This window comes from Myxocyprinus asiaticus, chromosome 26, assembly GCF_019703515.2.
Source record: "Myxocyprinus asiaticus isolate MX2 ecotype Aquarium Trade chromosome 26, UBuf_Myxa_2, whole genome shotgun sequence".
Lineage (NCBI taxonomy): Eukaryota > Metazoa > Chordata > Actinopteri > Cypriniformes > Catostomidae > Myxocyprinus > Myxocyprinus asiaticus.
In genome coordinates, this window is record NC_059369.1 from 19,511,895 (window position 1) to 19,539,818 (window position 27,924).

General features: G+C 37.4%; 2 protein-coding genes and 1 long non-coding RNA gene across 6 annotated transcripts in view; 2 read left to right on the plus strand and 1 right to left on the minus strand.

Moving 5' to 3' along the window:
* Nucleotides 1-1,991, plus strand: part of LOC127417314 (diphosphoinositol polyphosphate phosphohydrolase 3-beta-like) — a 43,624-nt gene extending 41,633 nt beyond the window's left edge. For all 3 annotated transcript variants that reach the window (XM_051657255.1, XM_051657254.1, XM_051657253.1), the window contains one exon: nt 352-1,991. In XM_051657255.1, the coding sequence (XP_051513215.1) occupies nt 352-557 (206 nt within the window). In that variant the 3' untranslated portion in view covers nt 558-1,991. The remainder of the gene's footprint in view (nt 1-351) is intronic.
* Nucleotides 1,992-4,206: 2,215 nt separating this feature from the next.
* Nucleotides 4,207-27,924, plus strand: part of LOC127417300 (early endosome antigen 1-like) — a 46,541-nt gene continuing 22,823 nt past the window's right edge. Inside the window, exons 1-19 of one of the 2 annotated variants that reach the window (XM_051657227.1) lie at nt 4,207-4,398; nt 5,656-5,730; nt 8,818-8,930; nt 9,403-9,457; nt 9,606-9,677; nt 9,837-9,873; nt 9,985-10,089; nt 11,785-11,906; nt 12,039-12,194; nt 15,304-15,318; nt 17,785-17,901; nt 21,059-21,397; nt 22,359-22,508; nt 22,788-22,907; nt 23,371-23,574; nt 24,200-24,400; nt 24,560-24,673; nt 25,116-25,271; nt 25,464-25,603. In XM_051657227.1, the coding sequence (XP_051513187.1) occupies nt 4,375-4,398; nt 5,656-5,730; nt 8,818-8,930; nt 9,403-9,457; nt 9,606-9,677; nt 9,837-9,873; nt 9,985-10,089; nt 11,785-11,906; nt 12,039-12,194; nt 15,304-15,318; nt 17,785-17,901; nt 21,059-21,397; nt 22,359-22,508; nt 22,788-22,907; nt 23,371-23,574; nt 24,200-24,400; nt 24,560-24,673; nt 25,116-25,271; nt 25,464-25,603 (2,315 nt within the window). In that variant the 5' untranslated portion in view covers nt 4,207-4,374. The remainder of the gene's footprint in view (nt 4,399-5,655; nt 5,731-8,817; nt 8,931-9,402; nt 9,458-9,605; nt 9,678-9,836; nt 9,874-9,984; nt 10,090-11,784; nt 11,907-12,038; nt 12,195-15,303; nt 15,319-17,784; nt 17,902-21,058; nt 21,398-22,358; nt 22,509-22,787; nt 22,908-23,370; nt 23,575-24,199; nt 24,401-24,559; nt 24,674-25,115; nt 25,272-25,463; nt 25,604-27,924) is intronic. The other variant, XM_051657228.1, reaches the window with a different exon arrangement.
* Nucleotides 11,029-12,120, minus strand: LOC127417318 (uncharacterized). The gene is made up of 3 exons (XR_007893251.1): nt 11,990-12,120; nt 11,744-11,861; nt 11,029-11,269 (listed from the first exon to the last, which is right to left on the minus strand). It is a non-coding gene; the product is annotated as an uncharacterized LOC127417318 (long non-coding RNA).

Consider the following 27,924-nt stretch of genomic DNA (forward strand, 5'->3'; position numbering starts at 1 on the left):
TGATTGTGTAAAATTGGCATATATCGATCGCATGCCCCTTTAATCGAATCGAAATCGCGAATTATACTGTATTTCAGAGCTTCAGCAGAGGGGAAGATTTTAGTGAATAACTACTTGCTTTTCAGTATTTTACTCATACAAAACTATTGTATTGCTTCAGAAAACTTGGAATAAGAGCACAAGTCGTATGGATTTCTTTTATGGTGCTTTTTTTGTGGAAAACAAATAACAGCATTATTCTTTGGGATGATGTGTGGGTGAGTAAATAAAGACAGAATTTTCATTTTTGGACTATCCATTTAACTTAATGCTGATGGTTTAATATACCATGATCTATAATATGTTTTGCAGGTCGGAAGCGAAAATGGTTCAAAATTGATGAGGCGATCCAGGTGCTGCAGTGCCATAAACCTGTCCATGCGGAGTATCTTCACAAGCTCAGTCCTCGCTGCAGCCCCACAAACGGCAACTCTCAGGAGCCAGTAAGCACAGATGATAATGCCCCCCTCCACCAAACAGCCTCACAGGACTGTGGACTGGCCCGTTTACAAAGATAGAACTGCCAACAGAGGGAACCAATGCAGAATATGCTTTACGAGGAAAACTATCCTTGGACTGGAAAGGACAATTTTGCATGTATAATGTTTTAATGATTACTATTTGAAAACCTTTTTTTTTTTTTTTTTTTTTTTATGTAGAAACCAAAGGCTGGCTGTGAAATGCCTAAAACTTTCAGGTCAATAAGAAAGAGAGCTATTTTCCTCATGTTTCATTGGTAAACAATCATTTCAAGCCAAACAAGATGAAGTTATTTGAAGGAGTTTAAGTCGCAGATTAAAGGATATGGTAGCTATGGTGGACGTTTTGGAAATATTATTTGACAGAAGGCTTGGGAGGAGGAAGACTGTAATGATGGATGTGTACAATTATAATGGCAAGTTTTGCAGTGGATAAAGAATTTGGACATTGTTTAGAAAGTATGATTGTGGTGAATCTTTCGAAATGCTGACTATTTATATCTAATAGATAACTAGGCGTATCTGTTAGGTATTTGCTATAAAAAAATACAATTAAAAAAAATATGTGCAACTTGATAAAGAACAAATAGGAAAAAAAGATCTCATTTACTTGAGATATGTCGAAATCATGGATTATATTGTTTGTAAATGGTTCTAAAAGAGGATTTTGGATGCTGTTAATTTATATAGATGCCTTCATCCCAAATGAATATAGGGTTAACATGCTGTGAAATTTGCAAGTCTTTTCACAGTTTGGTCTTAAATGTGAACATGCCACATTAAACAGTGCAATCTGGTTACCCCCATTTCTCTTTGCACTGAAAGGTTACATTTGCCCACCAAAATTGCAGTTTATATAGTCTGTAAAGTGATATTCTAAATATTTTATAAAATGAATAGGCAAAACTCCCAATGTTTTTTTTCTATGTTTTATTTAAATGGCAACAGAAATGCAATTGTATATATAATTTATGAGAAGATTTTATACTACTAGAATGCAATCTTGAGGTTGTAATCTTAGCAAAAATAGCTGGAGGAATTTTAAAAGTAGACATTCGTTTTACTCTGTTTTGTAGTCAGTGAATAGTATATGGAATTCACTGAACCACAATGGGATATGATGCCAAACTTTTAATATGACTGTGTATGGTAAATAAGCATATCTTTCCTCAGAGGAAAGACTGCATGTCAGGTTGTAAATATGTTTTAATATTCATAAATTTCAGCTTCTAAGTAGTAGTTTATTAAGTATTATGAGTTTCACAAGTTTTTTTATTGACAAAGTTAAAGGATTGCACTGCTATGAAAAGCAAGCACCTCAATAAAACACACTGTTTAATATGTGAAAGATTAGTGTGTTAAAAATTTTCCTATTGTGATTTGAAAGAAATAACAAAAATGCTTATTTCTGTCCACTGACAAAATCTAAAGAACTATTTCTTTTGGAATAAACTCCTCACTGTTTCAAATTCAGGATGATCTCTGTACAGGTGCTGTTTGTGATTATGGGTGGAATGGCACATCGATAGGCCTGAGGTAACTGAATTTTACCACTCTGCCAGTTGGGGATTATTCACTTAGTCTGTTTAAGGCTGCTTACTGGCAAAAATTAGATGTGATTGTAGGTTTGTATTTGTAATGCATATAATGCAAGAAAACGAACTTGCACATAGAAACATGCTTAAAAATCAGATTCGTTAGCTCACGCTAACATAAAGAGAAAGCAATACGTTTCAAAGAAAAGGTAAGAACTTCTTGGAAAGTCATGTGGCAAGCCCTCTCCTGAAGGTAGCCTACAGTCATAGTTGAATGTACAAGTTTGAGTGCATAGTTTGAGGAAACAACTTGGGGGGGTGTTAGTAGATTATTCATAAACCACAAGCATGTATTCTTTGTTCTTGATATTTTGTAGTCATTTGCACAGGCTTCCTAAACATTTTGACCAAAGAAAATCATTTTATAAAAATTTGCAAAAATATACACTGGTGGCCAAACGTTTGGAATAATGAACAGATTTTGCTGTTTCGGAAGGATATTGGTACTTTAATTCAACAAACTGGCATTCAACTGATCACAAAGTATAGTCAGGATATTACTGATGTAAAAAACAGCACCATCACTATTTGAAAAAAGTAATTTTTGATCAAATCTAGACAGGCTCTATTTCCAGCAGCCATCACTCCAACATCTTTTCCTTGAGTAATCATACTAAATTGCCAATTTGGTACTAGAAAATCACTTTCCATTATATCAAACACAGCTGAAATATATTTGGTTCGTTAAATGAAGTTTAACATTGTCTTTGTGTTTGTTTTTGAGTCACCGCTGTATGCAATAGACTGGCATGTCTTAAGGTCAATATTAGGTCAAAAATGTCAAAAAAGAAACAGCTTTCTCTAGAAACTCATCAGTCAATCATTGTTTTGAGGAATGAAGCCTACACAATGCTTGAAATTGCCAAAAAACTGAAGATTTCATACAAAGGTGTACACTATAGTCTTCAAAGACAAAGGACAACTGGATCTAACAAGGACAGAAAGAGATGTGGAAGGCCAGATGTACAACTAAACAAGAGGATAAGTACATCAGAGACTCTTGTTTGAGAAATAGACGCCTCACATGTCCTCAGCTGACAGCTTCATTGAATTCTACCCGCTCAACACCAGTTTCATGTACAACAGTAAAGAGAAGACTCAGGGGTGCAGGCCTTATGGGAAGAATTGCAAAGAAAAAGCCACTTTTGAAACAGAAAAACAAAGAGAAAAGATCAGCTAGACTGTAAGGTGTGTTAAAAGTGCCCGACAAGACAGCCACATCTATGGCAAGTGCTACAGGAAGTGTGGGGTGAAATGTCACCTGAGTGTCTGGACAAACTGACAGCTAGAATGCCAAGGATCTACAAAGCTGTCACTGCTGCATGTGGAGGATTTTTTTGATGAGAACTCTTAAGAAGTTCTGATTTTTTTTTTTTTTTTTTTTTTTTTCAAATTGTAATAGTAATTTTTCACGTTATTAATGTCCTGACTATACATTGTGATCAGTTGAATGCCACTTGGGTGAATAAAAGTACCAAATTCTTTCCATAAAAGCAAAATCTGTACATTAGTCCAAACTTTTGGCTGCCAGTGTATATATTCATAAAAATAAAAAATATATATTTTTGTCATTTCGATGACTTCCAGGCCTGGAAATATTAAAATTCCCTGATATTTCCAGGTTTTCCATGTCCGTGGGACCCTAGAAGCAAATACGAAATAGTCGGTCATTCTCCAGGCCAGCAGGTGGCAGTAACACAACGTACTCATACCGAAATGTGTAACTGATTTAAGAATTATCAATAAATAATCTACCATCTTAAAGATATTTGATATAAAGTTATATTTTGCCCGAATTACCCTATAATAGAAAAGGTATTCCAGCACCAGTCCAAACACCCCTTTACCGACACAGTAGCGCTTGTTCTGGATACGTTTACGTTATAATTCCCACCCATTTTCCAACAAGTCCCGCTTTTGAACTGATCTCTCTTTTCTATGATTGGTAGATGCTCCTTTGAGGCAGTCTGTGATTGGACAAAAAAGAAGTCTTTCATTAATCCAGTCAAACCACAGCAAACAGTAATGGACGGAACGAAACCAACGTATTTCCGTAATTCTGAAGGGCGGGACTTGTCGAAAAACGGGTGGGCTTGCACAGAAGCGACAGTGTGTGTTTGCAGGTGTCAACAGCAAAATATTGACACACACACATACTCTTCAGTACTGAAACCTGTAGGATATTTATATTTATTAAAAAAAAATTCTTCTGAGTTTTAGACAAAAAAAAAAAAAAAAAAAAAAAAAAAAAAGGGACCAGCATGTTAAGACGGATATTACAGATGGTAAGTTAAAATCTTTTGGAAAAAACAGACACTCATTCAGTTGTGTGATTTGTAGCATGGCAGGCCTGACACTGAATGATGGACCTGCGTGAGGAGGAACATTGATTAAAAATGTAAAATTAGCTTGTAGTTTCTCCAAGACAGTTACGAACGATTTCTTGGTCTTTTTGGGACTAGTCTTGGTAATTCTATGCTTAAATGAATGATTGTTGTCATGGAAGCTGAGCTGTTAGCCGGCCAGCGGATCATAGCTTGGTAAAATAGGCTAACTAGTTTTATAAACAACTACAAGCCATGACGAGGTGTTATGAACTTTAGTTAGTTTCTTTTGCAATCATCCCAAAGGTATGACTGTTTGAAGTAGGTCATGTGATTGTATATTTTTTCATTTGTTGATGTTACCGTGATCACTAAACATGCCACACAAGCTAGATGGTTTCCGCATTATATGTAATGTCTGAGCTTGCTCGTAATATCTCATAGACATCTGCTAAGTATTCATGTAAGATCTGATCTTTATGATCTTTATACCAGGATGGTAAGGAACAGTGCTCTGTGTAGTGTTGTCATGAAGAATGCATGAGTGATGATTTGCAAAGACTGCACTGAATCAGCAGGTGTTAAATTGTGAACATTTGAAAATGTCAAGTGAACTGAAAGATGTACCAGAAGCTTTTGGTCTTAAACACTTAACAAACGCATAACATGGTACCACCATTTTTTGAACAAGTACTATGGTAATACCACAGTAGTATTTGAAGTACCTTGGAGTTCCGTGAAAAAATCATGATGCTTGAATCTTATAACCATTCAGTCCATGGTTTTCCTATTTGATTCCATCACTGTACCATGGGCTTGTGATCTGACAGGCTTGGATCTGAAATGTCAAGGGCGTATCAGTGTTATAGAGAGTAATATTGCTTGACATCATACTGCCCTTGGTTGCCAGGATCAACATTTGCTCAGGGAAACGTTAAACGGCCCTCCTGCTGAGTATATACAATTTCGGCCCCATGCGTGTCCTCCGATAAATGATAATCATGCCAAGTACATCTCGAGAAGTGGACAAAACAATTCCTTGCCTTCACACCTTGTGAATACAATGCAGTGAGCCGGCTCGTCTTGATCTCCTGCCCAGATACCTGACTAAATGTGGCAGAGCTGAATAGTGTAACACAATGATGTTTCATCACAGCTGACATCTGACTCAAAGCTTTCCTTTCTGTTCTGTGTCTGTCCGTCTCCTTGTGGAAATAGACTCCAGGGAAAGGAGGCTCCCAGAACTCGGAGTCTGAGCAGCCCTCTGCAGATATGAATAATGAGTCTTCAGAGGTAATTCCAGTTAAATGCATAACACTACAGTATTGCTGCCTAAATCATTTACTTTTCTCTTTTTTTTTTTCCCCGTCTCATTGCCTTTTAGGGTAAGTTCACCCAACAGTGAAAACTCATTTATGTGTCGTCATTTACCCACCCTCATGGCATTCCAAAATGTTAAGCAGAATATTTATGCTGCTCTTTTTCCATTCAATGAAAGTGAATGGTGACAAGCCCCAAAATGACAAAAAACACCATAAAGTATAGTCAAAGAAGTCCATACAATTTGTGGGCTACATTCCAACTTTTCCCAAGACGTGCAGTGTTTTTTTTTGTTTGTTTTTTTTTTTTTTTTGTAAGAAGAATTTGTGAAATTTGTTCTTAGCTTTTTTTTATAGTTTTGATCTCAAAATTTTTAGGTCTTACTGTAAATTAGATGACCATAATCTTATATCACGATATGAGTAATTTTATCTCACGATAACAATATATATCATGTTATAGTCATTATTTTCTGGAAAACCAATAAAAATCTGTTAAAATAATAAATAACCATATTGTAATGCCTATTTTGGAAAATCTAGTCGGTGAAATAAATACTTTTTAAATGAAAATGACTTACTCTTATAAAATGTTCTCTTTATGTAGAACCTGACAAACAGTCAAAGTTAAAAATAGAATAAACACTCTGTTTTAAATCAATCATACCATAATACTCAATTTCACATTATGCCACATTTCAGTTTATGTTGTTGACCAATATTAGTATAAACTTTCCTCAAGAAACTCAAGATCTTTTCAACGCAAAGTAACAAGAAAATATTACATCATTTTAGCATACGTGTTATTTTAAAAATACATTTAAAATATATTTATAAACACTTGGACTATATACAAATTTATAGAATTAAATATAAAAATTGATTAATGCAGAGCGCATCTTGTGGCTTTCATAATATTCTTTAGTGTGCTTCATTTTGAGGTGGTAAAACAGATCGCTTATATTACCACTAGAGCCCGACCGATATGGGATTTTTGAGACCGATATTGATTTTAGAGAGGGAAAATTCACAGATTACCGATATGGTGACCGCATTTTTGAGCTGGAATGAAAACAGACCTTTTCTATGTGGATTGTTCACCGATTTTGCACCATTATGACTATGCAAAGGTACTCAGAAGGCTGCTTTCTTCAATATTTTTTATCAAAAAATATTTGACATTATTATTATACTTTGTCAACAAATTCTAGAAATGAACACTGAGAAAATAAAGAATAAATAAAAATACAATAAATAGCTTAATAAACATCAGTACCGTATGTTTAGTATAAGTCAATTGCTGACCATTTAAATAAAGAATAAATAAAATAAAAATCAGTTCAATATCAGTCAGTTGCTGACCATTAAAACAAAGAATAAATTCAAATAAAATAAATAGCTAAAACATCAGGGGCCAGTTGTATCAGCTGTAAGTTAAAACTTAGCCAAGTTGTGGCGTAAATGTGCACAAAGTCAAAATTTATGCACTACTAAATATTTGAGCGTTGCACCATTACATTTATGTAGGACATAACCCTACGTATAAACTAAATATTTATGGAAGCCTCCGACAAGGAGCAACTGATGGAATAATAAAGCAGACTCACTTAATGACATCAATGAGCTCATGTTTTGGTTGACAGGCATCAGTCCTTTCGACATATATGATGGTGTTGGCATTTACACTCATTTACATTTACAAGAGAGAGAAAAAAACTTTTAAGCGGCTCTTCAGTATGAAACCAATCTAACGGTGCATTTTATAGGGTGCGTCGCTCGGTGTCAAGTTTCAACACATTCAAAATATATATAGGATATTAAAATGAATAAATGTCTATTTTTCCAGCCTGTTGTATTAGTATTTATCATCCCTTATTTGGAAAACCAGACTTTTAAACATTACATTTTATAAATGCAACGACTGGAATTCGGTTGAAGGGGGTTCAGGATTCACAGTTTGGTACCCCCTTCAACTGAATTCCAGTCGTTGCATTTATAAAATGTAATATTTAAAAGTCTGGTTTTCCAGATATTAAAATAGGATACGTAATAAAAGTAGATTTAATAAATAGTATATTTGCCCTGTGTAAATAACAATATATAGGAACTGTATCAAAAATAATGTTTACACGCTGACAAGGTATGAAAGTAGCAACGTGGTTAGTTAGTTAGCTATGAGCTCGTTGTCACGGAGAGTAAAAGATGGACTTTTACTTTCCAGCATTGCGTCTCACCAACTAGGTAACAACGTAGCGTGAAATCAACACTTAACAGACACAATCCACCACCGCACCTTTGTCTGCTGAGCTGCAAAAAGATGTTCTGATGTTTACCAATTTGCTACATTACTGACTGCACTGACAAACTATAGCTGGTTAACATAACAAACAATAGCAAAGATAAACATGAGTGACATGGTTGTCAGGGACAGGGTTAATGTTTATTAATGGGGTCATTGTTTATTAACTTTCCAGTATGTATTTCACAAACTAGTTAGCAATTTACTGAGAAAACACTACTCAGCTCCGCACCGCTCAACTCCGCCCTGTCTGCAGAGCCACCCTCAGTTCAGCTCTGTAAACAATGGAGTCGGAGCATGCTCTGCTGGACAAACTACGCTATGACATCAATTCTAAAGCATTGTTTTCTACATTATATGTTCTGAAAAAAGTTTTTATATCGGTAAACATATACACCAATACCGATATATAGGTGAAAGGCTAATATCGGCCGACCGATATTAGCCTTTCACCGATATATCGGTCGGGCACTAATTACCACAAGTGATTATCGTCACATGACACAGTTTGCAAATTACATTTTTCTGCTCCGTGTCGGCTTTTGTGAAAAGAAAGTCATAGGGGTTCAGTATGACATAAGGGTGAGTAAATAATGACAGAATTGTTATTTTTTGGTGAACTATATAACCATATTTAGGCAAGCCTAAATTTTTTCTCAAGATAGTGAGTCTTTTTGACTTTTAGGAAAGATGTTTGATTTGTTCTTTGCTCTTTTGCACCTTTTCCTGATCTCAGTGTGGTATTAATTTGTTTGTCCACAGGGCTTCATTTGTCCCCAGTGTATGAAATCACACAACTCTGCTGAGGAGCTCTTTAAGCATTATGAGGTGTTCCATGAGCCTGGAGAGCAGCCCTCTCACTTCAGCCCTGGCAGGTGGGACTTCTGTGTTATCAGACCCTTCTTGCTGCCTTTCCTTCCGGGAAAACTAAGTCGCTCAGTCAGATAATCTTGCAAATAGACAGAACCTTAAAGCATAGACCTATGCTTTCTCTTAAAGAAGGAAAGAAATGGTCAAATAAATGATATGAAGGCACAAGAGAGTCAAATGAAAAGGCCTTCCATTTCAAGTCAACATGAAGGCATAAATGGCTGTATTTACTTTCAATACACATTCCTGGTCTTACTGTGCAAATTTTTCAACCTCTCATCTCCAACGACCTGTCATATAAAGACCACCTTTCACAATCTAAGTTTCATGTTGACTTTAAAGAGTTTTATGAGTTTTTGTAGCTTTTTGTTGTTGTTACTTTGTAACGTTTGTACTTTTATAGCCATTACTGTAAAATCTCTCAAAAACATTTCAGTCGGAGCATGAATTGATATAGACTTGATTTCTTTTGTTCAGGGAGGATGTAGCCCTTCTTCGACAGGAAGTCCAAGATTTACAAGCTTCACTAAAGGTACCTACACTGCGTGACTCCCACCCTTCTTATCAGCCACAGTATGCATGAAATTTTACTCATAACACTATTACTCAATGATGATATTTCCAATGGATCAGTCTTTTGAATCAAAATTGCTTACACTGTTATTTTTGTGTGTTTTCAGGAAGAACGCTGGTTTTCTGAGGAATTAAAAAAAGAATTAGACAAAGTACAAGGACAACTAGCGACTAATAAAGTAAATCTTTTCAAATGTCTTTGAGACAGAAGTGATTGATCAAAGAGATCAAAGACAGTTTTATGAAGAAATGTTAATATACTTGTCAATAAATTACTGAAGAAATGTTTTCTGTATTCACTACTAATAATTTTTTTAATCGACGTGTTTTGATTTTAGGGCTCACAGAGTGATGGTACCAGTGTAGAAGAATCAGGTTGGTTGAGAGTCGTTTTAATTTGGTCTTAAAAGCAGTGTTCATTTGGAAATTTGGAAACATCACATGGTTCAAAATGTGAAGTTGCAGTCAGTATTTGTTTGTTCTCAGAGCTCGAGATGAGGCTCAATAAAGCTGAAACAGAGAAATTCAACATCAAACAGATGAAAGACCTGTTTGAACAGAAAGCTGCCCAGCTCGCCACTGAGATTGTTGGTAAGATTTGCAGGAAAGTTCTTGCCTTTTTCATTTATGAGGCTGAGATTAGAGGTCGACCGATAGTGGGTTTTGCCAATACTGACAACTAAAGTGGTGGAAAAGGCTGACAACAGATTAATCGTCCGAAAGTTTTTAAAATCAACTTACAGAATGTAAAAAAAAAATTTAAAAAACGTAGTCCTTCCTTACTGTGACGGGTACAGACATAGAGGCAACAAGAGTCCAAAATTAATAAAATCCCATTGTTCGACCAAAATTCCAATAATAACCAGGAAAATGAAGCTCTGGTGCATAATGTGGGACTTTTAACTAAACAAGCCCAAAAACACACAAAGAACACCTTTTTTTAAACTACGGAGACTTAGCTCCGTTACCAGGGGCGTAGGAATGATCTGAAAACTGGGGGGACATTCTAAATAGAGATGTCAATTGTCGTGGAAATTAATGATCAGTTTATCCATTAATCATTAACGTTAATACCGCAGAACACACATGGAGGACTTCAAATAATATGTGTATGTAGCTTACTGTTTAAAAATAATTGTAATTATTACACTTAAGAAATGCAAGTATTTGCATTTTCCTCTTAAAATATTCATAGTTCCATGTATTTTAATACATTTAGGCAGTGTTTAGTATAAATTTGTCAATTGTTTAATTACTGTTGATGAATTACTGTAAGTAATAACTTGTAAACAAGATCTATAACTCGTTTACATATATGAGTTCATTAAAACTTTGCGTTGTGGATCGTAAGATATTTCGGACCTTTGGACATATTTTTTATTTGAAATTAAATCATAATACACTCCGTAAACACAGCAGCCTACATAACATACTGTGTGTGCTGATGAGATGTCAGCTGAATGTGCTTTCCCAGCGATCACTGACGCAGTTGTAGGTTGGGATGAAACAAGGAGACCAGCAGATCAACTGTGATTGTTTTAATGTAGTACTTTAACACACTATTACGGTGTATGCAGAAAACATAATTTTCATTTATAGTGAAAGGCTCCAACACTGTTTACATTGAGCCTGCTTCATCTTCATCTGTGCCGTTCTTCTTCTCTGACGTAGACAAGACATGACATGTAGTGCGCAAGTGCCCTCTGGCGGTGGATGACTGTATAGACAGCCTTTTCAAAGTCTGCTGGCATGGTTACTGAACGCATTTGTCCTGAAATTAATCAACCATCGATAAGCTTTATCAATCAAATAATTAATGACGATTAATCGATTATCAAGTAATTATTAACATTCCTAATCCTAAATCTCATCAGTCTCTCTTGGTAAAACCTATATATTGGTCTACCTCTAGCTGAGATGTGACATTTTAAAATAATTTGATGCACCTATTCTTATGCAGACTTAACTCAACTTGATGAGTTAAGTCTGCTCTGTGCTTGCTCAAAATTCTGCTTAAAGACGCCATTCTGCATAACATCTCATAACATTATTTTTGCATATGTAATTGCTGTGTAAATGCATTTATGCCACCTCTGAGCAGCATTAAACAGTTTGTGTAAATACACCTAAATGCCACTTCAGATGCAGCTTTTGTGCCACCTTTTTGAGGTGTAAAGATGACTTTATATTGGCTAACCTGTTTGGGTATATGCTCAGTATTTAAAGAGGAAACAAATCCAACTACCAGTTAATGGCTTTAAAATGAGTGTGTGCTTTAAATCACAGACATCAAATCTCGTTACGATGAGGAGAAAAGCTTGAGAGAAGTTCTAGAGCAAAAGGTGGCCAATCTGAACCAAGATCTGCAGAGAGAGAGACAGGAGAAGGAGAAACTGTCAGCAGAGTTGGTAAAGTCACCTGTTGTCTCATGATAATTAATAGAGTTAACAACTTCTCAGCTATTGCTGCCTGCACATCATCAGCCTCCTACCCCATCAGTCTCTCCCATCTTATCCTGTCTGTCACTGGCTCTCCTGTAGCTTCAGAGGCCTGGAGTGGAGGACGTGGAGGTGTTGAAGAAAGAGCTGGTGCAGGTGCAGACGCTCATAGACAACATGACATGGGAGAGGGAGGAGGAGTCCGAGCGCCTTAAGAGCCAATACAAACAGCTGCAGGCCAACTTCACTTCCTCAGAGGTGAGCTGCTGCCTCAGTCCTGCTGTGACCTGTCTGCACTGTTTGGCTGAAATAAGGACAGAGTGAGCATGGTGCACTGCTTTATAGATGGTCTATTTCTATGCTGTTTATTCTGAAAATGTAGGTATTGATAGAAGTGGGCAAATATGGAGGCTCATGCCAAAATCAATACCTCGTAAAGTCAGAGTTATGCGAGGTCATTTTGAGACAGAGGCAAGCATCTGACCTTTGAAATGGGTGCACCAGTGATGTCACTCTGCCCTTGAACTGGAAAGTGACAAAGAAACTGAGGCCAAGTTCGGAATGGCATACTACTCTTACAATTTCTGCCGTAGACAGATATGGCAGATGTAGTATGGGAAGTATGCCATTTCAAACTTAGCCTGAGACTACAGCCAATTAAGGCTTGGCAGTATATCTAAACAAATTATCAAAATTTACTTTAGCCTTTTGACGATATTCAATATCTCCATATTTATGTATCTACTATGGGGTTTTTTTTTTTTTCTTTCACTTCACTTAAAACAGAAGAAACATCAACCACACAGCCTTTGTTTTACAAGTAGATTCAAAATGTTAAATGCAAGGCATACAGATCTATTTTAAAATAATTAAGGCATGTTTTCTGCGCAGTTTTTCACTAAATGAACAAAGGAAGAATGATATTACTCATTTTCTTTTATATGTAACAATACATGGTAATAAGAAGCAATATTTACCTACAAACTGGATATTTTTACTAAAACAATTTAATATATTAAAAATGCCACATGTAGACTTTATCAATATTTATGATGCAAAAAAATATTTGTATATTTATTCAAACAGACTGATTGTAATGAATTGAACTTGGCTATTCTGATGCCAGTTTTGGCTGCGAATGTTTAAATCAGAGCTGCTATGAATGCTCTCATACTCGTGAGTTGTAAGGCAAGGAAAGATCATGAAACTAATCATACAACATGCTGTTTTTGAAACTTAAAGTAGTAGTTGAGCCAAAAAATGAAAATTCTCTCATCATTTACTCACCCTCATGCCATCCCAGATGTGTATGACTTTCTTTCTTCTGCAGAACACAAACAAAAAATATTTCAGCTCTGTAGGTCCATACAATGCAAGTGAATGGTGACCAAAACTTTGAAGCTCCAAAAATCACATGAAGGCAGCATAAAACTCCAGTGGTTAAATTCATACCGTCAGACATGATATAGGTGTGGGTGAGAAACAGATCAATATTTAAGTCCTTTTTTACTATAAATCTCCACTTTCACTTCCACATTCTTCTTTTGTTTTAAGATGATTCACATTCTTTGTGCATATCACCACCTGCTGGTCGGGGCTGGTCAAAGTTGGATATTTATAGGAATAAAGGACTTTAATGTTGATCTGCTTCTCACCCACAACTATCATATTGCTTCTGAAGATATGGATTTAACCTCTGAGTTTTTATGGAAAAATTTATTACTTTAATGCTGCCTTAATGTGCTTTTTGGAACTTCAAAGTTGTGGTCACCATTCATTGTATGGAACTGCAGAGCTGAAATATTCTTCTAAAAATCTTCACTTGTGTTCTTCCACCCACATCTGGGATGGCATGAGGGTGAGTAAATGAGAGAATTTTCATTTTTGGGTGAACTATCCATTTAATAAATAAAAAGTGAATTAAAATCATTGCAACATTTTATATATATATATATATATATATATATATATATATATATATATATATATATATATATATATATATATATATATACATACATACATATACACATACAGTTGTGCTCAAAAGTTTGCATACCCTGGCAGAAATTGTGAAATTTTGGCATTGATTTTGAAAATATGACTGATCATGCAAAAAAATTGTCTTTTATTTAAGGATAATGATCATATGAAGCCATTTATTATCACATAGTTGTTTGGCTCCTTTTTAAATCATAATGATAACAGAAATCACCCAAATGGCCCTGATCAAAAGTTTACATACCCTTGAATGTTTGGCCTTGTTACAGACACACAAGGTGACACACACAGGTTATGATTTAAAAAGGAGCCATACAACTATGTGATAATAAATGGCTTCATATGATCACTATCCTTAAATAAAATTAAAAAAAATTTGCATGATCAGTCATATTTTCAAAATCAATGCTAAAATGTCACAATTTCTGCCAGGGTATGCAAACTTTTGAGCACAACTTGTGTGTGTGTTGTTGTGTGTGTGTGTGTGTGTGATATATATATATATATATATATATATATATATATATATATATATATATATATATATAGTGAATGTTCAATATATATTGCCCAGCCCTACAACCAATTGTAGCTTACGGGTTCGGTAAATTGACCAGTCTGGGTAAAAATAGTGGCATTGACTGTAAAGGCACTGTGATGTGTATGAAACTCACAAGCAATTTCATACTGTAGGTTTTTTAGTAAAAGACCAAATGTTAGATCTTAATGTGGAAAAAAAGTGTCAGAGGGTCACACTGACTGTCCTACCTAAAAGATTCCTGAGGTTAACCATTAACCATCTGGCAGCCCTCCCGATTCTGAGTGCTTCCAGTAAACATGCCTCTAATTGCTTGCACTTTTGACCCCAAAATTGTTTCTCGTTACATAAAAGTCCCACAAATGCAGAGTCGTTCTGGATCAGTGATCATTGCAAACAAGTCACTCAAGTGTGTGTGACAACCTTTTTCAGATATTCTAATTTGGTGACTTTTGTTGATCTCCATTCAAAGGCTGCCATCTAGTGACTATAGTAGGAAAAGCTGTCTAGGTTGGCAGCTCAGAGTTTGGAACAAAGCCAGTGTTTTGACCCTGAAGTACTTGTCAAAAGCAGTAATTTTCAATAAGGTTATTTTAATTGTTTTATAAATGTTCCAAGGGAAGTGTTGTTAACAAGCAAGGTTTTTGAACATACTGTATCAAGATGTATTGTTTGTCTGTATAAGTATATTAGCACCTCTGTGTCTCTGCTGTGTGTCCTGTCTCACCTCACTGGTCTGTGTGTTTGTGCCCTGCTCCGTCATCCTTTCTCATCTCTCCCTCTCTCACCCTTCACTTAACTCTGCACCTGCTTCGCTTTGTACTGGAGATTCATAATCTGGAGGTAACACTTTTCACTCTTGAATGCCTCAATGTTAGTGTTTTCATGAGTCTACCTGAATGCCCTCTTATTTGTTACATGTTTTTCAAAGGTATGCAGCATTGATATAGTAAAATTTAAAAGAACATTAAACAGCTTTTTTCCCCGCATTACCTTCTGTGTTGATGTTCTTTATGTTTTGCATGTCAACAGGAGTAGACTGGAGCCTATTTTACGCCTCCTATCTTGTTTTTGCCATGTACAAAAATAACAGATTTTGTCAGAGAAGGCACCATATTTAATTTGACAAGAACAATGAAGGCTGTAAGGGATGGAAGTACAGTCAATATGAATATGTTTTACTATCTCCTTTAGTTTTTATCTCAAGAGATTGTACATTAAACATATTTGTCAAAAGTACTAAAAAAGTACTAAAAAGTATCTATTTCTTTGTCAAAAAATTATGGTGGAAAAAGATGACTGAACGCACCTTTAAATGTTTTGGCAAATTTGATAATACTTTCAGCTTCCAATATATGTGTAGTATCTCAGCTTTGTTTAACATGTTGCCATATTTATATTCCTTTTGCAGAGATTGCGCCAAAATTGGTGCAGGAAATGTGAAAAATTCCAATATTGCAATAGTGTTGAAAGATGTATTTTTAAATGGATAGTTCAATCAAAAATAGCAGTGGAGGCCCATGCATTTTAAGTCTAGGCCTTCAGTGCAATTCATGCCATTAAGAAAACACAGTTTCACAATGAATAAGACACCATATGCCTATCATACATTACGTGACAGTCAACTAATAATGCCAATTGACATTTTAAAAACACGTCCACGCACAAAAGCCAGAACCAAGGAGGTTTAATACGAAGAAAAAGCTATCTAATATTTGCGATTTAAATGTTGCTTGCAATAAATCGTCAGGGTACACGGTTACTTTTCAAAACTTGATCCGACACTAAATGCTCAAGCAGTCTAATTAACACTTAGAAAACTCCTGATGTTGCTATAACAATGCAAAAAACACTTACCAGTTTACTTGAAGTGAAAATCAGTCCTCCTTTCCTGTTTAATTAATGAAACGCACGATCATGCAGAACATCTCAGGTTTTTAAATCCATAAGGATCTCTTTCTCAACGGCAATACCAGCAGTGATGACAGCCGACTCGTCAGCAAGATCTCGCGCTCTTCGCTTTCAAATTACGTACATCACTTAAAGCGTGATTGCATCACTCAAGGCCAGCTAGAAGGCCTAGACTGGGAAATATCCTAAAGACCACACCCACCAAGAACAAATAAATCAATCTGATTGGCTGACGAATCGGACAATCTGACTTTAGATGCCTATTCACTGCAGTGTTGAGGGATTCTGTGGAAATTCTGAAGGCCTGACGGGGTGAAGCTCAGACTCATGCGCTGCTTCGGCTAAGGAGCATGGCTTCGGGCATACGATTTGTGAAACAGTTGTCACACTTTGCTTGTAAGCATCAAGGAATAAATTCTGATTAGATACATTTTTTTTGTTTTTTTGCTGTTCGTTTGTAGATGAATTAGGAGTGGAAAGTGAAAATAAGGTAAAAAGGTCAATGAGAATGAAAGGATGAAAAAATATTTATTTATTAGGCATGTTACACCAGCAGAGAAGGCTTTGCTGTCTCTGAGAAATCGCCACTGGAAAATAGTCTCATCATTTACTCACCCTTAAGCCATCCCAGATGTGTATGACTTTCTTTCTCATTTCCTGAACACAAGCGAAGATTTTTAGAAGAATATCTAATCTCTTTAGGCCCATACAGTGCAAGTGAATGGTGGCCAGAACTTTTAATCCATAAGACTCCAAAGGTTAAATCCATGTCTTCAGAAGTGATATAGTAGGTGTGGGTGAGAAACGTTTCAATATTTAAGTTCTTTTTTACTATAAATCTCCACATTCACATTCTTCTGTTGTTTTTGTTTATTCACATTATTCGTGCATATCGCCACCTACTGGGCACGGAGGAGATTTCAAGTAAAAAAGGACTTAAATATTGATCTGTTTGTCACCCACATCTATCATATCACTTCTCAAGACATGGATTTAACCACTGGAGTCGTACAGATCACTTTTATGCTGCCTTTTTGTACGTTTTAGAGCCTCAAAGTTCTGGCTACTATTCACTTGCATTGTGTGGACCTACAGAGCTAAAATATTCTTCTAAAAATCTTTGTGTTCTGCAAAAGAGAAAGAAAGTCATACACATCTGGGATGACTTGAAGGTGAGTAAATGATGAGAGAAATTTTATTTTTTGGGTGAACTATCCCTTTAATGTTTTGTCACCTGAACAACTGACACCAGGTACATAGTACGGCATTGAGTAGACTGTACATCTGTCCCTTACAGCCTTATTTTATTTTCCATCAAATTAAATATGCTGGATACTCTCACTAATGTTTACTGCCTTGTCTGGTTTGGCCGTCTCACACTAGTATGCCTGTTTGTAGACCACAATTGCTCAGTTGAAGGCAGAACTTGAAAAGGGACCTCAGGAGGCAGCAGTCTACACCCAACAAATCCACCAATTACAGAGCAGCCTGAACAACGTCCAGCAACAGACCCAGGTAACACTCATACACACACACACACTGACATACAAAAACATATGCCGATAAATCATGCCTTGAGTTACAGAATAGTAACAACAAGGCATGTGCTGTATGTCAACAGCAAATCCAGCTTTTATATTTTAATAGCCTACTTTACAGCTACACAGAACACACGCCAGCGCTGACTATTTTAAGACCTGCCAGTGTCTGGACCCACAGAGTATTTTAAACAACTTCCAAATGTAAGTTTACTGTACCACCGTTTACAATCGCAACAAGTTGCCTTTCAGGAAAACAGGCTAACACATTTTACAGGAAGGTGCACCGTGTGTCTAGTCCAAAGCCACCCCATTGACCTGCCAGCACACCATGTTTTTTTTATTGACCATTAAGGAGTATTGACATACACATCACAGATGCTGTGTAATTAAAGCAGCAGGGGGCGATTCATCTCGTGCCATTTGTGACGTTCTGAATGATGCAATGTTGCACCGAAAGTTCAACTTTTTTCTTTTCTTTTTTTTTTTTAATAATTATTAATATTGGGACTCCAGAGAATTTTTCTGAGGATTCCAATGATATGAGGTACTTGAGTCTGTGACTTACAGTCTAAGAGTTATGGCAGAAAATGTCTGATTTTCTTGTTTTGTTCATTGTAGCGCCCCCGATTGGCTGATAGGGACAAGTCCTTGTGCCTATGGTTTGGGCTCCACTATCAGTTTTAGCGGAAAATAATAATAATAAAAGAAAAATGCAACAATTCAAATAGGTTTTCGGCATGTTGTGCTTGAACTATTAATAATAATAAAAATAATAAAAATAACTAAATCCATTGGTTTTCTGCTTTTCACGCTTGAAGTCCTAGTAATTGAACTGCTGTAAAACTAAAGTGACTGCAGGCAGGGTGAGCTGGTTTAGTGCTCTTTATATTTTTATATTTTTAATATGTGTTATTATACAAAAACAATAAATAGACCAGTGGAACTCAGCTGGTTTCAGGACCCACATTTTTACATTGGACTTCAATGGTGACCCAGCCAACACAGTATCAAACGTGAACCAAACTTAATGTAATTTGGGTCATATATTCTCATACCTTGCATCATTTGTTTTATGGTTTTCCGAGATCAGGGCTGCAGAGCATGTCATAAAACCTACCCATGTTGGCATCTGCATAATTTGGTTTAGTTTCTACTAAGTGACAGATAAATTTGTGCCAAAATACCATAGAGTTTAATTTGCCGCATGGCCTTTTACATTAACAGCAAATGGAATAAGGGAAACGTTTTAAAAGTAGACAAGGCTCTTTATTTAGGCATCCTCCTAACTATATAGTTATAGATGAAGTAACTGTGATGTCACACAGCAGGCAACCATGCTTCCAGTTTCTGCAGAACAGCTGCTTTTATTAGTAGATTTGGGCAGCTCTGCAGTTTTAATAATCAAATTATACAATGTAACAATGTTTTTTAAAGTTAAAAGTTATTTAAAAAGTTTAAAAGTTGCTATAAAGGGGTATCTATGGTTTGCAGAGAAGAAATATTTGTATATTCATTTTGAACTATCGACCAAGTTGAATCATAAGGCCTGTATGATTATGTTGGACATGTAACAGGTTGATAAACATACATCCTCACATATTTAACACACTTCTGAAGTCTGAAAAAAATGTGGCATATAAAAATGAAAACTACCTTTGAACATGCATTATGCATCTTTACTGCTTGAATTATCAGCTCACACACAGCCCACAGTAAAAAGACTGACATCTGACTTATTCAATATTCAAACTTACAGACGGTTTTCAATTGAACAAGTTACTTACTGTATTCGATATGAATGTAATAAGATATTTAGACATTTTCCAAATATCCTTTCACAAATTGTAGTTCTATGGGCTGCAGTGGTGGAGACAGGGTCCGATTTGTCCCTTTAGATCTTACATGGTGGTATAAGATCATTGTTAGATCATATTTGGTCGCATATCTGTCAGAGTGATTGTACTTTGGAAATAAAAAACAGCTGTTTGCGATGAGTATGTTGATTACTTTGTGAAAAGTTCAAATCTACCAACAGCACTCAAAAACCTTGCTGGTGGCACTCAAAAACAAACATACAGCTCAACAAGTGTAGTATAATTTGTAAACTACAGTATAATGACTCTTTTAAGATGGTCCTTTACTATTAATTGATCAAAAAGACTCGCATGATTTATCAAACATTGTCTGTGCATCTCAGGCAAGGAGCATGGATAATGAGCCAGTGTATGAAGACAAAGTCAAAGCAACGCATTAACAAATGGAACTGCAGAGAGACTGCAGTCTAAAAAGACGATGAAAGAAAGGGGCTTTGTAGAGAGGGTGCACAGCTGTGCCCTGGACACTCTGCACCAAAGCAAAGCTCAATGTGTGATGTATCTACTCTCTCTGTGTAACCATCATGTGATCACTATGTCCATATCAACCTTGCCCTCTTTATAGCTGTTGCAGGGCAAAGGTCACAGCACACTTTCTCTGGCATTCATGTGCCAACCCTACCCTCATAAAACGGCCCTCTCTTAAACAAGAATGTATAGCTTTACCAAGGCTCAGAATGTTTTGCGCTGTCCCAGAATTTCTTAACACTTTTTCTGCTAACACATCACCATTATTTGGCAACTTAAAGGTGAACTCGCCAGCGTCACCACATGGAATTGCACAAATAATAACTGATTTCAAACCAATAACTTTTTCCTTAATACTGCGCCCACCTTCAATTGATCAGGCAGAAAGATCACAAATCACGCCATTGGTGGAGTCAAAGTTGCTAAGTCAGGCTGGTCAGGGTGCTTAAACAAACAGAGCAATGTATTGATTTCCACTTTTTAGAGTAAATATTCTACCAACGGCTTCCTTATAGTTGTCTGCATATTAAACTGTGATTTTCTATATTAAAAATTACCCACTTTAGCTTTAAGCAGCATTTAAAAGCTATTATTTGATGTTGATGTTCTGTAGAGTAGGCATATGCTTATTCGTCATGCAAAATATTGGTGTTATTGCATTATTGTAGGTTGTCATAAATAAGACATTATGTGTTGTATGAATGAGTTGGCTTCTGGTGTCATTTAACACTCTGATAATAGAAACTAAATGGCAGTAAACTTCTAATTATAACTTCTGCCACTCCTCAGCTGTTGTCAGAGAAATTATCTCGGAAGGAGAAGGAGAGTCAGGAGCTTGAGGAGCATCTGGGTCAGGAACAGTCCTCTAAGAAGAGTCTTCAGACTAACCTGCACAAGAGAGACCTGGAGCTCCAGGAAAGTCAGGCCCGGGCTTCAGCAGGGGAGGCGGCTCTGAGTCGGGCTCAGGCCGAACTGATAGAACGTGGTGAGGAGGTTGCTCGTCTCAGGCGGGAGCTCGGTGAGCTCGAGAAGAGCCACCAGGAGCTGAAGGCAGAGAAAAAGCAACTCCAGCAACAAAGGGAGGATAAGGAGAACCAGGGCCTGCAGCAGCAGAGTGAGATCAGCCAGGTCAGAAACACACACAATACCTTAATCAAATAAAATATACATCTATATAACCACCTACCCCATCATTCATCCATTACAGACTGGCCTAAACTCCATCCCATGCATTCATCCATCCATCCATATGCCCACCTTGACTCCATCCCTTCATCCATTCATCTTTCTATCCATCCACCCACCTAAATTCCATCCATCCATCTATACACCTAACGAAACTCCATTCATCCATCCATATGCCCACCTAAACTTCATCCATCCATATGCCCACCTAAACTTCATCCATCCATCTGCCCACCTGAACTCCATCTATCCAGATGCCCACCTAAACTCCATCCATCCATATATCCGTCTATCCATATGCCCACCTAAACTCCACCCATCTATCCATATGCCCACCTAAACTCCATTCATCCATCCAACCACGCACCTTAACTCCATCCATCCATCCACCCACCTAAACTTCATCTATCCATCCGCCCACCTGAACTCCATTTATCTATATGCCTACCTAAACTCTATCCATCCTTCCATCTGTATGCCCACCTATACTCCATCCATTCATACATATGTCCACTTAAACGCTATCCTTTCATCCATATGCCCACCTAAACTCCATCCATATGCCCATCTAAACTCCATCCATTCATCCACATGCCCACCTAAACTCCATCCATCCATCTATCCGCCCATCTAAACTCCATCCATTCTCCCACCTAAACCCCATCCACTTATCCTTATGACCACCTAAACTCCATCTTTTCTTCCATATGCCTGCCTAAACTCTATCCATCCATCCACCCACCTAAACTCCATACAAAGGGTCATATTTTCTTGTTTCCATTTAAGCACACAAGATGCTTTGGAACATTCTCAAATCATGCTGGGATAGCAATAGCTATATTAAGTTGATTTGATATCAGGCTGGATTGACGTAACAAGGGCCTCATGTTTCTGTCCTCTTCAGCTGCATGCTAAGCTGCTGGAGGCCGAGCATCAGCTGGGGGAGCTGCAGGGCCGGCTGAAAGAGCAGAGGCAGCTGTCAACAGAGAAACTCAAAGATCGAGAACAACAGGTGGCAGATCTGCAGCTGAAACTCTCTCGTGTGGAGGAGCAGGTGTGAAAAGCTTGGATGAACATAAACAGCCTGATTATTAAGGATTTCACAACATGGCATAGAGTAACCAAAAACATTGGTGAATTTTAACCTCATTAGTGCATTGATGCACACTTAGAGTATATTTTTAGCTTAATGAGCAGGTTAATTAGTTAATTGTAGATTTACATGCACAGCCCGGACAGAATAAGGATTGCTGTGGTGGACATAACTGTTTTGTTTTCATTCTTAACCACAACATATATCTTTCTATTTCTGTGTATATGAATATGTGTGTAGTTAAAAGAGAGCTCTGCCAAGTCTACTGACCTCCAGCATCAGCTGGACAAATCTAAACAGCAGCACCAAGAACTACAAACACTTCAACAGAGCACTAATGGCAAACTTAGAGAGGCACAGGTAAACATTTGTCCAGTGGGTTTTCCTTGGAAATGGTGGCATTAAATTCTCAATTTTGTTAATGCAAAGAAGTTTATTCAAACAGCCTCTTCAGGAAAATAGCTATTGTAATACGTGTAATGGACGTAAAAGGTATTTGGACACTTAAGGACACTTTCCAAGCAAAGCTATGGTTACTCTGCTTAAAACACCTGTGAGGGAAACCTGAGAGGAACTCACTTCATGCATTTACTAAATATGACCCTGAGACCAATTGGTTAATAGTGTTTGAAGAGTTTAGTTAGTTCAGAGAATTGTGTTGTCTGTTTGAAGATGCCACTTGGTTTGTTAATGCAATGCATTCTAAAGCATTCCTACATTTTGAAGTGTGGCTTGTAGTTCTGTGCATCAGTTGCTTTAATTTCATATCGAATTTATTACTTACCATTGTATGATTTTAATCTCCTCTGACCTTCCCATTTAGAATGACCTGGAACAGGTGTTGCGTCAGATCGGGGAAAAGGACCAGAAGATCCAGAATCTTGAAGCTCTGCTTCAGAAAAGCAAGGATAGTTTAAGCCAGCTGGAGACAGAGAGAGAGGACCTGTGTGCTAAAATCCAGGCTGGAGAGGGAGAGACAGCTTTGCTCAAACAACTACAGGAGAAAAACCACTCACTACAGGAACAGGTGTTGGAGACTACACCGTTTGTTAAAGTCTTAAAGGAATAGTTCACATACTGTAAAAATGAAAATTCTGTCATCATTTACTCATGCCATTACAAACCTACATTTTCTTTCCTCTGCTTAACATAAAAAGACAAATTTGAAAAATATATCCTGGTTGTTTTTTTCAGTGGATAGTGATTCCACTTTCAAGCTTTAAAAAGAATGCAAAAGTACAATAGAAGTAGTCAATGCAGCTTGTGTGGACATGAACGTTTTCATAGGAAAATTACTTCAGTTTTTGGTTGTTTCTCACCAAAACCCATCTTATGGCCTCAGAACACTTGGAAAGTGATGCACTAGTTTCATGGACTACTTTCATGATAATTTGCGTCCTTTATGAAACTTGAAAGTGAAATCACTATCCACTACCATTATATTGAAAATAAGGACTGAGGTTTTCTTCAAATTTCCTTTTGGGTTCTGCAGAACAAAGATTACATAAAGGTGAGTAAATTACTAATTTCTCATTTTTTAATGAACTATTCCTTTAAAATATAGCCAAATTAAATCATTTGGCACCTTATCAGCCCTTATTTCCATTGAATTGGGCAGTTGTTTTAATTTTATGACCTGTGTGTTGATTCAGATTACGCAGTTGACTGACAAGCTCAAGAACCAATCGGAGAGCCACAAGCAGGCTCAGGAGAACCTTCATGAGCAGGTGCAGGAGCAGAAGACCAACCTGCGTTCAGCACAAGACCGCTGCCAGAGTCTGGAGACCACAATCAGTGAACTTAACACTCAGCTCATCGAGAGCAAAGAGAAGATTGCACAGCTGGACACGCAGGTACAGCAAATGAACTGAGCCACTCAGTCATGTAAAGTAGGTAAATATTTAATTCAAAGTGTCAATAGAAGAGCATTTTATATTTAATTGACTCTGGACAATTGTTTTAATGTAGTTCTGATTGCGGAAATGTTTGTGAATGATTTGTTTGTCTCATAGTTGAAAGCCAAGACAGAGATGCTGCTGTCGGCTGAAGCTGCAAAAATTGCCCAGCGAGCTGACTTGCAAAATCACCTGGTGACGGCTCAGAATGCATTGCAGGACAAGCAACAAGTATGTACAGTTGCTTTTACAGTTGCTCATGTCGTGTAAGGTTTCTCCTGTATTTACAGTAAGTGCATAAAGATCTTAGACACCCCATGAAATGGTTTGAGGAGCACAGTTTTCCTTCATGTATTGTCTTATTTCCTATTGAAACAGGAAGGTTTCTGCCCTTTTTTAAATGGCCAATAGGCTTTAGTTTATTTCACAGTTGTGAACCATGATTTGCTTCTTTGCTACTTGCCCATGATTGCGTCATCAGTGTCTTTGGCCCATTTTCCTGAAAGAGAGACCATCAATTTTAAATGTGTTTATCTGCTAAAAGTACATTTTGTCAAATATAGGAGTACACTTGCATAGTGATGGCCTTAAAGCTAACAGTAATTGACTAAAAGCCACAAAACTCCTATTTTAATTTCATGGTGTCTTTAACCATGTGTTTGTGTTTTTGCAGGAGTTGAGTAAAGCACAGGCTCAACTGGAGGATCAGGGCCGCAGGCTGCATGAGAAGCAGGATCAGTGCTCTCAGCTGGAGGCCAGTCTGAAGGACAGCAGAGACAAACTGCTGACTGCAGAGCAGAGGATAGAGACCCTAGAGACACAGACCAAGGTCAGGATTAGTGCTTTTCATTAAATCACTGCAGCAGCTATTTGAGGAGCAGCAACAGAAGTCACCATGGCTTTGCACATCTGCATTTTGAGAAAGTGTTTTAGGATTTTTGAGAGTATTTGATGCATGTTTTTGAGAATTTATGCATTCTGAAGTGCTTTCTGTGTGTGTATGTTGTTCTGGGTGAGATAGAAAGCAGAGGTGGAGTTAACCGAGCTCTGCTCTGGAAGGGAACAGGCTCAGAAAGAGCAGCAAAAGCTGAAGAAGCAGATCGGTGAGCTGGAGATGAAGTTGAAGGAGCTGAACCTTCAGTTAGAGTTGGAGAAACAAGGGTAGGAACTTTATGAAACGACTTTATGAGTGCAGGTTTCTTTTCTGTGTTGACGCATTCCTTATTTAAACAGGAAGTTGGGGCAGCACATAAAAAGCCAATGGCTTTTAATGTGTGTCAAATCCATGAACCATGATTTTTTTGTTCTGCCATTGCTAGTCAGATGCTGGGTTGGTTGATATTGGGTTGTTTCTCAATGCCAAGAATGCAGAGAACAGACTTCACAGCACATTTGAATCCAGTGAGAGAACTACTGTCATTATCACTCACCAGTGAAAGGATTATTGTCATCACACTAGTGAGGTTTTGATTAATGACATGCTAAAGAATAAAGTCTGTTAACACACATTTCGTCCATGTGTTTATTACTTTATTAAAATGACGCTGAACGAAACAACAACTCAATTGGTTCATCAGACTGTTGCGAGCTTACAGCGGGAAACGTTTGAGGGGACTGTAAATGTCCTTTGTCTGTCACCGTAGTACCGTTATGACTTCGGGTTTTTGCCCAGAAGTCTCCATCCAATGCATCCTTGATATTCGGCCTGATCAAGAATCTGGGTGGTGGAGTATGAATCTCAGTTGCCTCCGCATCTGAGACCGTCAAGCCGCGCATCTTATCACGTGGCTTGTTGAGCTTGTGGAGATTTCACGTTATTCTCCACGGCATCCACGCACAACTCACCATGTGCCCCACCGAGATTGAACCACATTATAGCAACCACGAGGAGGTTACCCCATGTGACTCTACCCTCCCTAGCAACCGGGCCAATTTGGTTGCTTAGGAGATCTGGCTGGAGTCACTCAGCACGCCCTGGATTCGAAGTCACGACTCCAGGGGTGGTAGTCAGCGTCTTTACTTGCTGAGCTACCCAGGCCCCCATATATCCGGGTAATTTTATGCATTCTCGGTACTTGCGTTCTTGAGGATTGGAATCAAACTTTGGCAGTGGATGATGACGTCGAACGAGTCCATGAGAACGTAAGAACACACGTTGAGAAAAAGCCATTCTTATTCTATATGGACAAAAATTTATACGCCCCTAAGTGCAAGATGAGTCATCAATATTTTTGCTCCATTTTCCTGAAGAGAAAGACTAAGTTAATTGATTTAGTTAATTGTAAATGCGTATTTCTGCTTTAAGTAAATTTTGTGAACTATAGAGCTGTTCAGCCGTGACATCCATTTGAAGACGAACCTGGAATGTTATTTCACCATGGGTTCCCACTGGATTTTCCTGTGGGTTTTTATAATGGCAGTTTTGGATTTCTACATAAAACAAGGTCTGTGTTAAACATTACATGATGATATATGGACAGTTTGTTCTACAACATAAATTACACACAGTCATACCTCAAATGGGAATATTGATATGACTGTGTTATTTAAGTTGTAGAACAAAACGTCCATGTATCTTCAAGTAATGTTTACCACAGACCTTGTTTTACCCATAAATCCAAAAAAAGTTACAGTTGAAGTCAGAAGTTTACATACACCTTAGAAAAATACATTTAAACTCAGTTTTTCACAATTCCTGACATTGATAATGATAGAAAACATTCCCTGTCTTAGGTCAGTTAGGATCACTATTTTAAGAATGTGAAAGTCAGAATAATAGTAGAGAGAATTATTTATTTTAGTTTTTATTTCTTTCATCACATTCCCAGTGGGTCAGAAGTTTACATACAATTTGGTAGCATTGCCTTTAAATTGTTTCTCTTGGGTCAAACGTTCTGGGTAGCCTTCCACAAGCTTCTCGCAATAAGTTGCTGGAATTTTGGCCCATTCTTCCAGACAGAACTGGTGTAACTGAGGTTTGTAGGCCTCCTTGCTCGCACACACTTTTTCAGTTCAGCCCACAAATTTTCTATCAGATTGAGGTCAGGGCTTTGTGATGGCCACTCCAATACCTTGAATTTGTTGTAGCCATTTTGCTACAACTTTGGTGGTATGCTTGGGGTCATTGTCCATTTGGAAGACCCATTTGCAACCGAGCTTTAACTTCCTTGCTGACGTCTTGAGATGTTGCTTCAATATATCCTCATGATGCCATCTATTTTGTGAAGTGCACCAGTCCCTCCTGTAGCAAAGCACCCCTACAACATGATGCAGCCACCCTCATGCTTCACGGTTGGGATGGTGTTCTTCGGCTTGCAAGCCTCACCCTTTTTCCTCCAAACATAATGATGGTCATTATGGCAAAATGGTTTTTCATTAGACCAGAGGACAGTTCCCCAAAAAGTAAGATCTTTGTCCCCATGTGCACTTGCAAACTGTAGTCTGGCTTTTTTATGGCAGTTTTGGAGCAGTGGCTTCTTCCT